At 36.4% G+C, this 19,635-nt stretch overlaps 1 protein-coding gene across 5 annotated transcripts in view; it reads left to right on the top strand.

Moving 5' to 3' along the window:
* Positions 1-19,635, top strand: part of CACNA2D3 (calcium voltage-gated channel auxiliary subunit alpha2delta 3) — a 373,089-nt gene that overhangs the window by 338,234 nt on the left and 15,220 nt on the right. For 3 of the 5 annotated variants that reach the window (XM_051627834.1, XM_051627837.1, XM_051627833.1), the window contains 5 exons: positions 1,500-1,570; positions 9,184-9,259; positions 11,290-11,342; positions 12,831-12,886; positions 16,704-16,815. In XM_051627834.1, coding sequence (XP_051483794.1) covers positions 1,500-1,570; positions 9,184-9,259; positions 11,290-11,342; positions 12,831-12,886; positions 16,704-16,815 — 368 coding nt within the window. Of the gene's footprint in view, positions 1-1,499; positions 1,571-7,675; positions 7,722-9,183; positions 9,260-11,289; positions 11,343-12,830; positions 12,887-16,703; positions 16,816-19,635 lie in introns of those variants that run through there. The other 2 variants (XM_051627835.1, XM_051627836.1) reach the window with 2 other exon arrangements.

Below are 19,635 nucleotides of genomic sequence, written 5' to 3'. Positions count from 1 at the left end.
CTATGTTTATTGTGGATAGAGAAGGGGTAGGGAAGTGGGTTGATGTATTATTAGTTACTCACCTCTCTGGGGTTGCTTCAGCACTTTTTTCCTATGGGTTTTCCAAAAATGACCAGAATTGCTCTGAGAGTCTTGTTTGGATGCAGTGTAATTCTTTATCTGAATTGCAACTAAATCCTAATGTGTTAAAAAATCATTATAATCTATGTGTTACTTCATTAGGGGAGAAATGGCATTTTAAAATGGAGCTTTTGTGGAGAGGACTGTCACTGAAATGTCTTTATAAGACTGAAGCACAGCTTGATAAATCAGTTTTATTACTATCTAAGGTTATACTTGTCACTTATGGTTTGGGCATTTTGACATTGACTGCCTCTCCAATAGTTAGGGTAATCTTTCTTCATCAGTCATCTAGGGCTATTGAAGCTAGCATTTTTAGTCATATAAGCTACAAATGTTCCTCTTGTTTCTAGGAGACTTTACCCACCCGCATGTTTTGGAAAATGTTCCAAGTTTCCCCTGAGTAAAAAAAAAAAAAAAAAAAAGGCAATACTTACTTTTTAGGTGGAGGAATGCCTTTTTTTGGCTAGGGCTGTAACTTTTCTGCCTGCAGACTCCCAGGTGCATACTTGAGGTCAGCTAAGTTCCTTGTAATGGAATTGGGGTTTCGTTCATACAAAACCTATGGAATCCATGCAATTTGAGAGTGTAGTGCCCTTTCCCCCCCATAAATTGTGGGATTTCTCCCTTTAAACAATGCAGGGAACATGACCAATCCTTCTGGGAGTTGAGGCTCTAAAATAAAAAATGTCTTCGCAAACTAGAAAAATGCTATACATGCAAGATTTTCCACTGTCATATGAATGGCTGTGGATGATAGAGTCACTTCCACATTACATACCAAATTCATAACACGAATGTTTGTTTTCTTAACAGAGATTTATTTTTATTAGTCCACATCTACCGAACAAGGACAAAATGAGTAATTCATCAGGCTGAGTGGTTTTAAGTATGAAATTACTCTGAATAGAGTAAAAATTTATAGGATTGATGAAATGTACTGTTCCAGCTCCTTAAACAGGTCATGCAGGAATTATAAACAATGATTTTTAGTGACTGCTTATGAAATCCTCTCACAACCTGTTTATATATATTTTTGAGTAACATTTTAATCACAAGGGTTTGTGATCAGATTAGTGTGTTTTCTTTACAAGCTTTAGGTTGGGACGGCATTTATTTCTGATATTAGATGTTATATAATATACCTCAATATACTGTTTAAGCTCCCACATCTGCTCAGGGGCAATAATGTAATCCCTATAACTTGCCATGACTGTGAAGTCCTCTTGAGTTTTTATGTAGCAGTAGCCTGAAAAGCTATCTATGTAACTGTCAAAGCCACTCTTGTCAGATCCTAGGATATGCCAGTTTAAATTGCATTCAGTGTTGTTTTGTGTTTATCTGCACTTCTGTTAATTCCTTGTCTTTTCTCCTTACAGACGGGTTTCTTTTTTGGGGAGGTTGAAGGGGCTGTGATGAACAAGTTACTAGCAATGGGCTCCTTTAAGAGGTAAGAATTCATTCTATTAAAAAAATGTTGTAACAACAAAATGAAATATAACAAAGCTGAAGTCATATAAAAGAAGGCCAACGTGGGCAGTGTGGCTGGATTCTCATTTATACCCCTTTTCCATATGATCCGAGTGTAACTCAGTATCATGCACATTGAATGTTAAAGTCTTGGAGACAGCCTACAGTGAATTTCTTGTTAAAAGGACAGTTTATTTGACTATGTTACTAAAACTGTGTGCCTCTCCTGTTCCCACTGTGCTCTGGTGGAAAAGGGATTGGGCCATATCTACTACTAAACAGTTTCAAATGGCTCTAAAGAAAATAATTGATGTGACATTAAATATTTTGACCTGTAAAAAGCAAGAGATTGCTCAAACAAGGCTGTGCACAGTGCCCTGCTGTTAAAGGGAAAGTGTGTGCTGCCAGTCATTCATTTTTATTCACATGCTAACTCACCTTTGAACATTGTTGTGAGCATTGAGCTGGTTTTGCTATCATGATGACAATAAAAACTAATAGTGATTTTATGTGTTGTCCTTTCAAATAAATTATACATCCTGGAGAAGCAAGAACATTTCCTTTAACGTGTAACTCAACACTGGAATCTTCATGGCTTTCACATGGCCCAAGAACGGTTCCTTACCCTTTGTCCTTTTACAGCAGGAGAGAAGTGCTGACCATATATTTTACACTTGTGTCTTTTATTTTCCTGTGCACTTCTAGTACTAAACAAAGACACATCACAGATCCCATCGACCACTGAATTTAGTTACTACATGTGAGAGTGTGTGCAGAGGCTCTCAAAACAGATGGTTTGTGTGCTTCCTTGGTCAACCAGCTCTCTTAAAGGCAGAAAGCTTTCCCTGCTGCCTCTGAGCATTCTAGCTGAATACCGCTCCCAGTAAGTGAATGACCTGAAATGGAAAGATGTAGCACTCACTGAATCCTCCCAAATTGCAGTTTTCTGAGGGTGGCAACCTTTTTGTATTTAGCATTACATTCTTAACATGTGCTGTAAAAGGAAGTGAAGTAATATGTATTTATAGACTCAGTTCTATGATGAAAAGGTCTGTTTACATAAGAGTTGAAGCATTTTATTTAACGCAGACAAAAACATGCAGTCAAAATCAAGGGATAATGCTTTACTTTGTCCAAATTTGTTTTGTCCTGCCTGACAAAGCATTTCAAACCAACTATGTGTGGAGCAATAGATAGCAGTAGATACCACCATTGAGAAAACAAAGACTGCATGCCTTGAGCATTCCATCTCATCTGCAGTGGGCACCAGTTTGGGGCAGGTCTTTGGGTGAAGATTTTGCCTGGTCTTGAGCGCCAGGGGAGTTATGGATAATGAACCCACTAGCTCAGGACAACTGAGCTGCATGCTGAAGAAAATCTTAAAAAAAATGTGAGCACAAGTTGATTATTTTGACACAATACACTGGCCATTGCCAATCAATTAAAAATGAGAGAGAGTCAAAGTGATGTAATTGCACTAAAAGAGCCATCTGCTTTCCTGCTGTACAGTAGATAGCTCTGTGAGGCAACAGAAATACCCAAAACTGTCTTTGAGTCTTGCTAGATGAGGCCTTTAGAAGAAATTATTCCAGCAATATGAAGAATAATTTTTGCTAGCTCTCTTGAAAAACACTAAACATGTTTACCATATTTTGAAGAGTACAGATTTGTTTGGGTGGGGTTGTGTTTTGCCTATCCAAAATTTATTTTGCATAGAATAAGAAGTAAAGAAAACAAGCATTGACTAACAGCATGGCAAAATGTATTACCAGTACCCTTTCCCTGAAAGCACAACAATATCAATATTGCATGTTTTACTTATCATTGCTGCTTTTACAAACAAGATAGAGAGCAAGAACTGTTCTTTAGCCTTTTATTCTGATAATATCCCAAGCCATCCTTTTCTGTAATTTGTTTCATATATGGCATTTACTGTCTGGCAGGTGAATTACATGGCTTTTCCCTTTTGGATCTAGTCCTGCTTGGTTTTGTTTAGTTTAGAAGTAAAAGGTTCTGCAGTGCCTGATCTTCATTGCAGAAGAATTTGCTAACATCCCTGGTGACTGTGGGGTTGGGAGTCTTTGCTTCCTTCTGCACCAATCATCTGAGTGGCAGCACAGATATGTGCTACCACCTCGCTGATTCATGCCAGCTTTCAGGCTCTCCATCCACAAAAGGAATGAAATAACCTTTTGTGTGTTCTCTCAACTACCACTGATTTGGAGGGATATAGAAGTTCTTTTTAGGATTGAGCTGGAAGTGTTAAACAAAAGAGGGTTGTTTGCTGCTGACTATATTTCTTTTCAACTTGCAGCAGGATGAAATTCAATTTTTATGTTCGCTGTTTATTTTTTAAAGTGAACTTAAATACCTCCTTCCCTCCTCAATTTCTTTAAACTCAGTACTGCTTTTGAATAAAGTGTATGTATGTATGTATATTTTCTTAGTTAATGAGTTTTATATTTAGGGAGAAAAATTATATCAGTGCCTCCACAGCAACGTGACATGTTCTATGATTTCATTTAGCAAAATGAAGTTTATCTTATATCCTGAATATTGCACACAGTTAAATAATTTAAATATAATTTAAATTTATTATAAAATAAATTAGGACGTGCTTATGGAAAAGTATCTGCTTCACATAATCTAGAAAAAAGTTTATTTATAATTTCCACAGCACTTGTTTGTATAAAAACAGCGCAAAAATAGATTCAGTTGCTCAAAGCATGAAAATCTAACAAACCCCACATTAACATCAGAAAAATTAAGGGCTATCGAAGCAATGAATTCCCCATAGAAATTAACAGTAAATCTATAAGAGAAAATTACATATCTCTTGACTTCAAAACTATTTCGTCCTTTCCAGCAGGAGGAAACCTAAGTAATTCTATAAGTCAAATGTGGAATCAACATAATTTCCTCATAAACGTTCTCTTTTCACCAGGTGTCCTCTTGGCTTCTGAGGAATGGTCTATGCTTTGGTGTTTAATTGTGCTCTCAGGATATGTGCCTGAAACGGTGCCCTCCTGAATTGCATCTTTTTCAGATCCTAACACTCCCTCTAATAAGTTCTTGCTGCTTCAAGAGCATCTCTTGTTTCTCTTTCTCTTGCTCTGTTATTTTATCTGCACCCAGATGCCGCCTGGTGACTAACACGTCCTGGCTGTGCCCTTGCGGCACCGAACAGTCCAAATCCTTTGCTTCTGAACTCCAAATGCATGCACATAGTCAGGCTTTCATCTCTCTCTCTCTTGATTTGTTTTATAAGCAAAACATAACAAGTGTTTTGCCTTCAGGTTATAAGATTATAAAAAAAAATCAGAAGTCTTTACTAAGCTCCTTGCAAAAAGCAGAACATTCTTAAGCCAAATAATGAAAACCGTAACTAGTCGCTCACCAAGAGGATACTGATTTCCACTGAGGAAGGACAGCCTCCAAATGAAGGATATTTTTCTCTTTACTTTAGGCCACTCTTTCTTATTTAAGGATTCATTTTAATAAGATTTTCTTGAAGCTTCAGTTAAGGTGTGGACACATTTTAAAATTCTCAGTGATAGAGTGAAGGAACAATTCAAATTGGAGTGAAGGACCAATTCATATTGGAGTAGTGGATTTGTTACTGTTTGTCCAACATGCAACTGTGATGCAGAAGTTCTGAAAAGTAGCAGTTCTTCTAAAAAATCTTTAGTGATGATTTTTTTAGTAAAAGAAAAAAAGTAAGATCAAAATATCCCATGTTTCTAGCATAAATATGACAAAAAATAGCCAGGTGGGTAAATGAGTGGGTTTTGTATGGGCAGGCAGAAGGCGCTGGAAAGTAAGGAAACTATTTCCAATAATCATCTTCTATATTAGCTGTCATGTGCACTGCAGAGCATGTATGAGGCCTGCACCCTTCCTTAATCCTCCATTTCTAAATGAATATTGTGTAATTGTACTGCCCTGAAGAATGCTGTTCCATTCTCAAGAAAGAAATAGCTGTCAGAAAGGCAACAATGTAGTAGACTGTCTAATGCAGGTTTACAAGCAAGTACAAAAAAGCCAAATAACATCTGTCATTACCAACAAGAAAAGCCCTGTTCCTTTTTTTTCATATACCAGATGTGCATCTGGTATCTGTGCTCTGAAACTCCCACACTGCTGTGTGGTGTGTTTTCTGCTCAAATTTTGTCCATGGGACATCTAGAATTAGTGTCTTAAAACTGAGTTTGAGCATAGAGTTTATATTTCTGTAAATATTACCACTAATTTAATGCAGTGGGTTATTACATGGGAGTCGTTTTACCCACTTAAGGAGAAACCCAGGCATGTGTGCTATGTAAACGAGTTTTCATTCTGTATACTGAAAATTCAGGTTGAGTTGTAGTTTTTATATATGAAATGCTTTGGAGTACCTTGGCAATTGGGAATAGCTGAACAATAAAGGTAAAGATACGTGATGACAAATTTGTTTTGTCAAAATGCTGTAATTTATTTTTATGCTTTTTGTTGATTTTCTTGGTGGCGAAAGGTATTAGTCTGACAGCTTCTGGGCACTAATATTCTGTCTGTCAATGAAGATGGGAGAGTCAGAGCAGGAACAGTACAGGGTTTCTTACAGTGTCCCACAAGGACCCTCTCTAGTCTTTAGAAACTAGTTTACCCTTCATACCATTCAACACTGTCTGTCCTTCCCCTCTCGGTTAGAACGCCAGGCAGGCTGCATATCTTGTGTCTGAGTTAATGAACATCTTTCCACCAGAAGTGAGCTATAGTCACCATTAGCTTTTACACAGACTAACAGACTACTGAATAAATCTTAGTGTCAGTAATTAGGGCTTCCTGTATTACTGGCTTCCTATGCTTTTCTTTTTTTTGAGGGTTTTTGTTTTTTTTTTTTTTTTTTATGGACTTGACATTTACTTCCATGGTAAGAAGCTTATTATTCCTACATGTTATATGACAACTCCCGAATGGTGAACTGATGACAATTTGAAATGTTACATATTGAAAACCTTTCAGATGTTATAATTGTCAGTATTGGTATTATACACTACCAAACAGAAGTCCATAAGTGTGCTGAAAATGTAGCTGAAAGCAATAGAGCACATTTGTTCTTATAGCCTGTGCTGCTGATAGGTCTTAGAGTTTAATTTTCTTGAACTAGAGTCGTACTCAATTGTAAGTACAGCACAAAGTGCAAGGCTGGAATTTACTGTATGAGGAAACTGACAATAAAAGGTTTTCACCAAAATGTATTTGGCCCCTGAAGTTATATGCAAAGGAGGTGCACATTTAGATTTTGTTGTTTCTTTCCAGTAGTTAATGATGATTGCACATAGTCCATGTTTTTCCCATGATGTTGCAAACAACTGCTCTGCAAACTTCAGTGACCAGGTGTGGAAATATGGAGTTAAAAGCACAGTGATGTCAGAAAGTCTCAAGCACATTGTACCAATAGCATCTATTGCATTTTTACAGATTTACAGCAAAATGCATAGCTGTTATACATAGCATGGACTTGGGCATCTAGATAGACTTGAAATTAGATCCTGGAAAGCAGACAGTTATGTTCACTAAATATAGTCAGCTGAAGAGGATACCATTAGCTGCAAAGAGTTGTTTGAAACTGAAATACAAGCACTTCAAAAGGGTAGGCCTGTCTGAGTGAGAAGAAAATCTCAGATTCACAAAGAATAAAGACAAAACTGAATGCTAATCTACTTGTAACACTAGGTGTTGAATGAAGCAGGATGGTACCAATTCATCCATATATAATTCCTAGACTATGCTGCAGAGAGCTTTTTAACATCTGTAAGCTGCCTTTCCTGCACTTACCACTTGCCGCCATCAGTAGAAGGTCCAAGAGGACATGCAACGTGGTCCTTGGATCTAGAGGAGTAAAATAGTCAAGCCAACCACAACAGGAAATGCTGAGCTGTAGAGATTACCTTACAGGGGCTGGATTCTGACCATGGTTGAAGGAGGGAGAATAAAGGAGAACAAAAAAAACCCAACAAAAAGCCAGCTAGGGGAAGTGGTGTATTACTGCATGCCACAGAGGCAGCACAGCTTACACCATGTACTGCTCTGTTTGTCTTGGCAGATCTGTGTGCGCGGATCTGGCTGTGGGCGTCATTCTGCCAAATATGGTCAGTGTTCAACTTACACCCATGTTTAGGTCTCTAGTTATGCGTTTGTCTACCATGTGCCTCTCTCTGCCAGTCCACAAAACAATGGCTTCCTAGCCATTTCTATTCTGAATATAAGATACAATTACTAATGTAAACAGTATGACCATGCACTAAATGTTGAGTTGAAGCTGCAAGATCCAATATATTAGATATTTTGCCTGTAAGCCAAAAAGAAAATACAGATATAATAAAGATGCTTTTAGTCATGGTTGCTGTCACAAAATTAGATCAGAAAAATTCTATGCAGTTTCCACCACAATGGATTATGACATCTTGTTGGTACGGGTTGCAACGTTTCATGGCATGCAGTGCAGAATGCCTCATGGTGATGCTGAATGCATTTCATGACCTGTTTTTGGCAGCTTCTGAGACATCCTTTGCACAGCTGAATTTGTGTGCTCGCCTTTCCTCTTTGCTCAGGAGCAAGGCACACATTACAAAACATTGAAGTCCCATCTCTTACTTCTATAAGCCATCTATGTCCAATTGTGTTTCTTTATCCCTCTGATGATGCAAAAGTCAAATGGATATGTACAAATAACACTAGTAACTTTTATATATTTATGCTTGTTGCAACTTATCAGCTAAAGATTCTTTACATCTGCTATAGATGTTAAATGCTTTTTATGTGGATGGATAAAGTTAATTAATTGTTCTATGGACAGACAGATTTAGATAAATAATCATAATTCCATATACTATCTCTGAGTTCTGGATTTTACATTTAGATCTCTGAAGTGTATCTGCAATGAGTAAAATCATGAGCAAAAAGAAATTTCCTTGGTTACTATGCATCTGAGGAGGCTACTAGCATATGCTGATTACAGCAGGTACCTGAAGTGAAAAGAAACAAAAGTGAACCCATCCTACTTCAGCTACCTGCACTGTGAATACTCTGAAATTTCACTTCTCTTTTCTTTGGAAGAAACATCATGTTTTTACAAATTAGTTGTGCACAAAGAACTATAGTAGCATCTTTTTGCCTTTACTGGGGTTCAGGAGTGGCCTGTTGTGAGAAGCCCCTCAAATGCATAGCTTCTTTCACTTTCTGGGGCTAAATGTGCTGATCCTAGTCCAGAACCAATTGTTTAAACATCATGTTGAATGTGTATCCTCCCCTTCTTGCATTGTTTATACCATTGTGTGTTACACTGTATGTGTATTTCCCTGATTTCTCCCAGTTAAGCTTTTGCTTTGTTCCTTAGTCTGATAAAATGCCTTTATGAAGTTTTCAGTGTTTCTTACCTTTATTCTCCATTGTGTAACCTGAATTTTAATTATCCCTTCCTCTCTTTTCCCTGCTGCTGTTTTACAATTTTTATTTTCCTGTCTACTTTGTAAGCAGACTATTCCATATCATCAATTTTATTCCACTGTGTTTTCTTCTTTTAGTCAAGCAGTTTTCTGTTCTTCTCTGTAGAATTACACTTTATGACTACCAGGCCATGTGTAGAACAAACAAAGAGAGTAGCGACAGTGCCCATAGCTTACTGGACGTAAGTACAGTCAATTTTCTGAGCACCCTTCCATGCAATCATCAAAGAAAATTGTTGCAAATATCTCATGGCCATTGCAAGCCCATTATTTTGATTTGGAATGCTCACAGCTCTTGTGTTTATCCTACTGCATACAAGGAAATGGTTCGTTCTAAACAAACACAAAGTGTTAAGCACTTTGAAGGTTCAAATACTTACACAATCATTTTTAATGCTGGGTCACCATTTCTAAGGTTGTGTTGGAATTTCCTTTGCAACATATGAATCCTCCTTCCTAGGACTGTAATTTTGGCAATTGATTGTGCTTTGTTTGGGGGACTGAAATCACATATGCCTTTTCTGTATGTAAACGCATGCAGGCAGAAATGTAATTTAGATTAAAACTTGAGATTTTTTTTCATGTGAATGGCTTGGTTCATTGCCAAGGCATACAAGCCAGCGATTCTATTGGGTTTGGTTTGGGGTTTTTTTCTTAGGGTTTAAAGAAGATCCATTTTAAAGTAGAATTTCATTGCATTGAAACCCTTGTCTTGCAGTCAGATCTGAGACCTTGTCTCTCTGCAAGACCTAATTATAGTCAAGCTGGGTCTTGCAAGGGCAACATTTCCCTGTTACTAAATCATATCTCTAGCTAATAAACCCAAAGGTATTTTATCAACATGTGTGTGTTTTACTGATTGCTATAACAATCTATCAGAACTGGTAAGGTGTTAGATAAAGTACAGTTTCTACATATTAAAAAAGGAACAAAGATAGGACTGTATTAACATGAAAAATTCTTATATAAAGACACCAGCAAAACACAGATTTTAACAGTCTGGAAAATTTATCTGATAGTATTTTCAAATGTACCTGGATCTATCAAGAAAAAAGTAGATTCTGTGTTTTCCAAGAACCTGCAAATTTGGATTTGCTGCACTTACCAGTCTGGTATCCACTAAAACCTTTCAGGTTTTCTGATTTGGAATGAAAATAAATAAGATTTCCCACAGGGCTGAACTTCTGTTTTCTTTTCATCTCTAGGAAAGACTTGTAGCTTTTTATCTTTTCCTATACGACAGTCCTTAATGAAGTGCAAATCTCTACTGTCTTGGGCATTACATATTCTGCTGCCTTGCTATTTCAGCCTCTCGTGCCACTGACTGATACTAGTTCGTTGGCTCTGAGAGTTATCAGCCTTGTGCAGGAATACTGATTCAGGATGGTTAAGCATGATTTTAGATACCTGAGTAGTTTTCTTGAAGTCAATATGACCTCTTAGATATACTAAAATACTCTCTTGATATGGAATTTAAAAAGTCCAAAAAAAATTATGCAACTAGGAGGCCCTGACACAAATATGTGAGACAAAGATAGATTCCTTTCCAAATTTCTGGAAACTTTACTTTTCTGCCTAAGATTATTACATAAAAGAATAATCCTATTGATATTCTTTTCAGAAAATCAACATTCAAAATGTAGTAGAAGTGCTGAAAACACAAGATTTCCAAAGTATTTGCTGTATTTGTTATGATCGAAAAAAACAGAGGGAGAAGGGAAGAATCTGAAAAACTACTTAAAGTGCTAACAACTGGGCCTTCAATATGGCACACATATCTTCATTTAGGTAAATTCCAGCTTCAGAAGTTTTCTCTAGCCTAATTAGACTGAGATAATGAATATTTATATTATAGAGCAGCAAGTCTGTGAATTGCAGCCTAAGAAAATCTCATGTTATCTACCAGAGCTGTTCCTCCAGCAATAGCCTGGGAAATAGGAACCCCTAGAGGTTAAATATTTAAGAATCATTTGCAAAACTTTCCTTTTCCAACTGATATTGTATGTATATGATCAACAACATTAAAAGGAAATTTCATTACTTTATATTTTAATATTCAGTATACTAATATTTGCTTCTTTATAAGGAAGTTCTTTTTCTCATGCTACCCATGCATTTTAATATCCATAACATTGTCTTTACACAAAGAATTCAGTTAAGATATAAATACTGCATGTTCTGCCTTTTTAATAAACGAGTTGCTTCTCTTCAGCCTTATAATGCCTTCTTTGCTGCAGTAAAATGGATTATGACTGAGCTTGTCTTGTAAGTAAATTTTATCAAGAACTTAATAATTGTGTGAAATAATGACCATTTGTACTTTTGAATACTGAATGAATACTTGTGCTTTTTGCCATTTAAATACATTGGTGCTGCTTCTATTATATGATTTTAAATATAGTAATATTTGTTATTTTTTTTTTCTTTCCAATTTTGCATTGTTAGAATCAGAAAAAATTGGGTGTACTTATCATGTTTTTCATGGTCTTTGCTGATACCTGTATATGTTTGCTTAGTAAGCCTGGCAGATCACAGTGTGCAAACCAAATTTATTATTGTGGTTACTGTTAAATTTTACAGTATTGCTGCTTATAGTGCTGCCTGGGTGGGCTGCTGCCAATATAGCACTGTTACAGTGACTCACTGTATTGCTTGTCACTTCCAAATTTCTGTAAGATGGACCTTTTACAGTATATGCCAGATGAAGTGTATTCTGGATGTTGCTGAATTTTTTGACCTGGCCTAATCCTTCTAAGATTTCAAGTTAATACAAAATGAGCATTGCCTTTAAGAGAGATTGCCTAAGAAATCACAGAGTAATATCTGATGAAGAAGAGGAAGCCTTAACATGTATCATGTATTATTAACCTATACATTTATTTTTATTGTAAGAGAGCACAGTTGCAGATAAAAATTAATTTTATTGTTATTGATATAGAATTTTTTTTTTTCTTGTAATTTTGCTTTAATTGTGAATCATATGAGCTTCAGTCAAAGTTTGGAATAAGAGTTAAAGGGAATTAACCGAATGGTTATTGCCAGAGGGCAGAGGGTGAGCTTAAATACAGCTTTCCAAGTAAATATCAGGGAAAGAAATCATGTTGAAACGAGACTTTGATGCTAGCTATAGCACAAAATATATGTGTTTATAAGTATTGTTCTTGCATGTGCATATGATAAACTGGATGTTGTTTCCACATTCTTTACACTTACAATAACTGAACTGCAATATATTTTAGTGGAAAAATTCGCTACACATCTAGTTAGAGCTATTTAGACACTGGTTAATCAATCTTCTCTGCTCCTAGAAATAAATCAGTTTTACTATTGTAGTTCCAGAATTATTATAAGCAAGGATTTTATGTATGTTCTTTTGCTGTAGCCAGGACAGTTATAATCTTACGGTATTTTACTTGAGAGTCAAAATATGAAGAGATAATGTTCACTAAAGTTCAACAGTCAAAATACTGTATGCTGCCATGCATTGGAATTGGACCCTTCACATTAGATCAATATTTTAAATTAATAATAGGTGAATCTATTATATAGTGATGGGGTTAAAGTCACAATCAATTCTCTGTGATAAGATGAAAATAAGAGAATTGCAGTAGTTGATAATCCCAGAGTTATCCTGGTAACACAAATTTCAGTTCTGTGTCAGCTTTTATTTAAAATAGGATTAATGGTGTTGAACTACTGCCAGTTTTGAAAACATTCAGTAGGATAATATGGAAACTCTAATGATTTCTTTAGGTTCCTTGTGGAATTTAATCTATGCAGTTGGTGGCACTCTGATCTAACAGCAAAAGGTAAGTGTGATTTGTTTTTTTCCCCCCCCCCCGGCCATAATGACAGAAATGGCTAGATTGAATTGGATTTTTGAAATTCAGATGTTTGTAAAATGTTTTAAAATAATACACATCTGATAACATTGGTATGTCTCCCACGTCAGCATCCTCTTCTTTGTTAATGCTTCCCAAAACACAAGATAATTAAGATCTTCTATGAAAAACCACAAAGTGGTTGTGTGTACTCTAGGAACACAGTACAACACCATAATGGAAAAGTTAAAAATAGTAGATAATTAGTAAATATGGGTTTTTTTAAAAAAATGTTTCCCTTAGTTCCAAGCCAGTCTTTGTGAATAAAGGAATTATACTAGACTTTTTCTGTTTATGCTACACTTTTTCTAGAGCTTCTGTAATATGTAGGGGGTTATTGTGCTGAAAAATGCCATTTCAACAAATGTGCACAGGAACATGGTCATCTCAATATAATTTCATATGAAAATAATTTTTAAGGACTAACAGTTACTTTTTAAACAAGTATGGTTAAAACTTTTTTCTTTAGTTTTATCATTCCATTCAAAACAGACATTTTAGAGTAATGAAATCTAGTTTAATTAAAATTTAGTTTATTAAAAATATTTTTTTTAAATAGGGAGGCTTCATTTGAAATAATAATGAAACTTCAGCTGCTCCCATAAGAATTGGAAATGTTCAGTGTCAGCTGTCTCACAGTTTAGCAGACTTCTGGCATTTCAGAAGCATTGCTCAAAAGTAAAGAGTTAATTTACAAGAGGGGAACTCTTCAACTGGCTATTTCATAGGCCATATTCAGCCTCGTGCTTGCAGATTTGCCTATTTCTTAGCAAAGCGGAGGATAAAATTGCTACTTGAGGCTTCAGTTTGTATTTGCATTGCCTGGATACTGGGCTGTCTTTATGCCAAAATAATATTCTGTCTGAAGTTAAGGTATTGGAGAAAATGGAACATACTGATGCCCTGGAATATTCCAGCATCCCCTGTAGTAATAAGGTGCTCGAGCTCTTCTAGCGAAAAGATCTATCCTGGAGCAACTGGAAAGTATGGCAGGAAATGGCAAAGCACATCAGGCTGCCTAACCTGGTGTAAAGGGGAGAAAGGGAGGCTGAGATGTGTGAAGATTTGATAAGAGCCTTCTGGAAGTGAAGGTGCATGAAACTGGCATAGCCTTTCCCATGGTGCTGCACACTGCAGTATGCATTGTGGTACTGAAGCCAAGCCTGTTACTTGAACAATGAGCTTGAAGTAGAGTGGATGGACACAAACAAATAGAACTTCATGAGAACCAGCCAGACGCTGTTTGCTTTTGGGGCTGCTTTGTAAACAGCAGAGCCTACACAGGTCCTCTAAAATCAAGACTAATTTTTCAGCTGTTTCCCTACCCATGATGAAAAATATCTTTCACACTGATGACTGTGAAGGACAGTAAGGTTTGCTGTGCTAGACCCAGAAAATGCAAAACTTCCCTATGTTTGAAGAGGAAGGCAGGTAAGCCAGTCTTAGTCCTTGATGTTTGCAGAACAGTGCAAAGCAGCCAGTGAAGGAAACGAGTCACTTATGGATGTTTTTTCAAGTGTACTGTACAAATATGCCTCTATATATCCTGATATTAAACGTCCAATGACAGTTGCATTGGATGTAGGGAAAACATTTATTAAAGACAGCATCCTTCTTCATCTCATGAAAATGAATGTCTGTTTTGTACTTTAAGCATGTACTAACTGCAGAAGACAGGCATTCATAACTTCCACCCCTTCTTTTCTTAAATAAAAAATTATCATTACAGCACTTGGACAGAAAAATGGGACTGGATTTTCATTCGTGTTTTAGCTGAAAGTGAAGTTTTAACTACATAATTTACTTGCTCCATTTCTTCAGTGAGTAAGAGTATTGTAAACACCTCCTCATCATGCTCATTGCAATGTCATAATTTTTATCGTATTGCTTGCCCAGCTCCAATTTGGGTAGGTAGTAAGTGATAGTTGTTTGGAAACCAAAATCTGCTGGTAAAGCAAAAGCAGGAGAGATTTCACAAGAAAGAAATCAGCAGGAGAGAAAAGCATGTGCTTAAGTATGTTCTTCTGTAGATGCTATGTAACCACTAAGAATTGTAATAACTATGACTGCACTTTATGAAATTAAAACTAATGAATTCCCACTTTTTTTTTTTTCCTTAACAATGCATAACAATGCTCAGAGAAAAAAAAATAAAATTATCAGTTCCTCTAATGGGGAAATTGCTTCCTGCTCAAATTGTGACATCAATTAATAGAGCATCACATATTACCATGAGCCTAGAGGGTCCCCACACACCTGCCAATTTAGTAAACCCTAGTATGACAAATACTTCCACACAAGATCCTGTAATCTCCATCACATTTGTAAATGAGAGAAGGCAAAATTATGGCTAAACATTGGGCAACCCAATTGTTTCTGGACTCTGACGAGGTGCTGGAAATGAAACCCACGGACCTTTGGCAGTCTTCTTGTTACACAAGCCATATGTTGATGATACAAGTGAGGGTAGAACCAAAATACAGGTGATAAATTTCAGTCATTCTTGGTAACAGATAAGGGGAACTGAAGAGAAAGGGAGAGGTGCAGTAGAACTCATGAGACCATTTAAAAAAAAAAAAAAAAAAAAAAAAAAGAAGCTAAATTGTTAAATATGTCACAACCACAGAGAAAATATCAGCAATAACAAAACTTTTCTGAGCAACTCCGTTGAGATCTGTGCATCTGCAGAAATACTTTTAAAATTATATACAAATTAACAGTTCGGCATTGCATGCCCTAGTGCAGGATTGCAAATGCAGTTTTGGTCCTTCCCCTGGCACTGTGCAGTAGATAGACCACTGGCTCTGAAACGGATTATCTTGAATGGAGGATCTGTCGAGTCCAAGAGCCTGCTCAGTGTAATCTATTTTTGTCATACCTCGTCTTGTTTTCTCACTTAGCAATTAGTTTAAGATAGGCTTAACATTTGTGCTGATGTGCAAGTGTATCTCTGTGCTAAGGAAGAATGAAGGGGTGGAGAGGAAAAAGAAAGGGAATGAGGGTGAGTCACCGTTCCATCAGATACATCGGTGTGAGAGTCAGAAGAGCTGCCTTAGGTTCCCAGCTTTGCTGCTGTCCTGTAGTTTGACCTTGAATCAATCTCACTGCTTCGTGGTACCTCAAATTCCCAATCTTTACAATGTAAATAGTGACACTTTCTTTTCCTTTGCACTGCAAGGGCTTCAGATTTAGTGTTACAGAGTCTTAATTATTACTATTTTGGGAAGTAGATAACAAGCATTGGTTCTGGGCAAACTAAAACTTCTGCCCCCCACCCACAGAGTTATTCTAAGTGCCTAAACTCTGCAAAGATTCCCAAGCTGTAAGCCCAAAATGGGTTTGGGCTTCAGTAAAACGTACCATATTTTAGATATAAAATAAAAGTAAACTCCCTACATAACAGTTAGTGATGCACAGCATCATTGAAATAAGAACAACAGTAAGTCCACCTTTAACCTATGGAGAAAGAATAAAAATTGTGCATAAATGTACAGTAAGTTGGCAGTGGCTAAAACATTAATAACTACTCTAGCAGTTATGTCTTACAAAATTACTTTCCATGGATAAACTTTTTTTAATTGAAAAAATAGTGTTATGCACTGCCTAGGAAATCTCACAGGGTGGCAGAAGCTGAGTAACATTTCCATTCTCGGTGAACTCTGTAATACAGCATATCATGTTATTCAGAATTTTATGTGCTGCTCTTCCCATGTTAACATCAAGATATTTTTTCCTGTGCCTATAGCTCAGAGATTGAAACAAACCCTAGAGCCCTGTGATACTGAATATCCAGCTTTTGTTTCTGAACGCACTATAAAGGAGACCACGGGGAATATTGCTTGCGATGACTGTTTCAAGTAAGCCCTTTCAGTGTTTTTTTTTTATACAACTGTTTGTGACAAAGCAGTAAAACTGAATTATTAAGGGTTATGTTGAAGAATGCACAGGTCTGTTATGTTTTCTCTTCTATATTGACCTCTGTTAGGGTGTCATTTATCTTATTACAAGGGTCATTTTAAAGTTTGATACTCTTAACTTAAGGCAATGCCTATTCTTTTCTACCAAAAAAAGTAAAACCAGTAGAAGCTGATGCTACTTTCAAAGAATAGTGAAGGCTTTAATACTTTTCCTGAACACAGGCAGCATTCTAAAAGCATATTCTATAAAGGCTTAGTTACAAAAGGGTTAGTGCTGTTAGCTCTCCTATACAGGAATGACTGGATAGGTTAGAAGTTCCCTTGTGGTACAGTGAGATCTGGTTGTTTTACTTGCATGCCGAACAGTGTTTCCTTAGAATTGTTAGGCTGGAAGAGTGGGACAGGATTAAACCTATCCTCCAAACTGTCAGTGCTGGGAAGCTGAGTTAGTAGTAACAAATCTCACATGTCAGTGCTGCAACCTTGTCAGTTCTACCATTGCTACTGTAAAGTTGTCCCTCCTAGGGTTAAAAGACAAAACTTCAGTCTAACTTTCCTCCTTCATACTGAAAATGTCTTTTCTCTGCATTCTGTGCTTATGTCCAGGGATGGTTTTACTGTGGTTCTGTTACATTGTAATTGAAGAATTGCACAGGCATTGTTTATGCAAAATTCTGTGCTTCGCTAAGTCTCTTAATTTGATTTCCTTTATGCTGAGAGGTAATCATTGCAAAGGATTTAATAATTTATCTATCAATATAAAATGTCAAGAAGAATATATAAATCAAACAAAAATGGTTAAAGCCCTCCCTTTTCAGACTAAATTAATCTAGAGGTGAAAACTCTTTCAAGTTAGTAGCTGTGCTTTTGGAATTGCTCCTAAATTTTCTCTGTGATATCTTCATTGTTTAAAAACAGGAAATAGGAGTAGGTACACTGGGGGTGTATTTTAAGTGCTAATATTCCCTTTTAATTTGCTGCTGACCAACTTCTAATTATAAGGAAATGAGTGTCTAGTATGAACAATTGTTTTTATATGGCCTTGTGGGACAGAAGCACAAAAGTACTTTGCAAATTGATCTAGGGAACCCTTTAAGTGTAACAATAAGCGCCACTGCCTGAAAAGTACAAACTCAACAAAATCAAGCCATAACTTTTCCACTTGACATATCAAATACAATATAAGTTAAAATGCTGTGAGTGCTTCATGCCAGCATTGTAGAATTCATGCAGCCTTACTGTGTGTTCATTTAGCAGAAGATTACTGAGAATTTGTACAGGTTATCATACATCTTGTATGTTTAAATATTGCAAACAGACATGATTCCATGAAAAGAAGATTAATTTAACAGGACCTGGTTTTCTCAAAGGAATGCAGATTTCAGCCTGTCTTCTTAGGTAACTTCAGGTCAAAGGAAATAACTTTCAAAAATAACACAATTCTGCAATACTTGGACAGCACTAAGTTGGAAACTGAGTTTAGTGAAAATTATAGTATTTCAAAAATAATGCACTAAGATCTTTTTCATAGAAAAACATTTTGTGTTCCACAGTGGAACAAAAAAATAAAAGAAAACCCTGTAAGTTACAAACTGATCTCAAGGCACCCATTATTTTTCTCCACAAGCAATGGCAAAACCTAAAGAAATAATCCAGAAGAACTATTAGATTCTCATGGGAAAGTTCTTCATTATAGCATTTACCCACTGTCATTAACAATCTACAAATTGCATCTAAGATTGCAGGCTGCATTGGATTCCAAATATTTTTGTTATAACCCAGGACACTTTCCCGCAGAACAGCTAAGGAATTTGACCCAAAGTCCTTTGTAGACCTACATCTTCTGACCCAGTTTTCTGTTTCATGGCCTCAGTAGCAATAAATATTTTTACAAGCAAGTGTATTGCTAAATACTTGTAATTTAAGAATGATGGGCTCAATCAGTCAAAATTAAAGTTCAACCTCATCTGCAGTGAGTTTGAACTGATCCTGTGTTCAATGGTTAATCTGCACCACATTGTTGCATACTGGGCTCTTGATTCAGATCTCTTTGAGTCTGTGGGATTATTTTGTGTCCTTGGATCATGTTACAGATTAATCTGTTTGTGATATATACTTGGGAATCTTGATTACTAATAGAAAAATGTATTTTTAGATATTTAGCTAAATATACACCCCCTCTAGTGTTGCAAACCTATTTGAAAGACACAGGAAAAGTCAGTATGTTGAGAACAGATGTGCAAACAGAAGCCGTGCAGATAGCGTGCTGCAAGAAAGTTAGTGTCAGGAGTTACTCATTCAAGTCACTGTCTTTTATTCCTACAGTGTCAGGCACTACTGTAAAGCCCTTGTATGAAAAAGGAGACTAAAAGCAGTCTCTTAGTAGAAGTAAAAATGATGACTGATATTAATCAAAGCTGCATAATGTTACTTAGATAAGACATTTTGGAGCACAAACACTGTATTATTGCTAACAAAGTCACAGTCATAGACTACAAAATCACATAGTAAGAGCCAGAGGCTCAGTCTTATTCCATCCTGGGTGTGCTGCTACTGATCTACTAGGAATACTCTGCATTTCATGGTTACCAAGGGGAACAGTTACCAACTGTAGCTATAAACTAAGCCTTATTCTTATAAATGCTTTCAATCATTATTTTTAATCATGGGTACTAAATTGAGTTTTCTTCACAAATAAATCACACAGTAGAAAGGACTACATGCTAATTACTTCACAAATAGCTGGCTCAACTTTTCAGC

Source organism: Apus apus, chromosome 9, assembly GCF_020740795.1.
Source record: "Apus apus isolate bApuApu2 chromosome 9, bApuApu2.pri.cur, whole genome shotgun sequence".
Classification (NCBI taxonomy): domain Eukaryota; kingdom Metazoa; phylum Chordata; class Aves; order Apodiformes; family Apodidae; genus Apus; species Apus apus.
The sequence above is the reverse complement of the archived record's forward strand: the minus strand, read 5'-3'. Positions and strand labels throughout refer to the sequence as shown.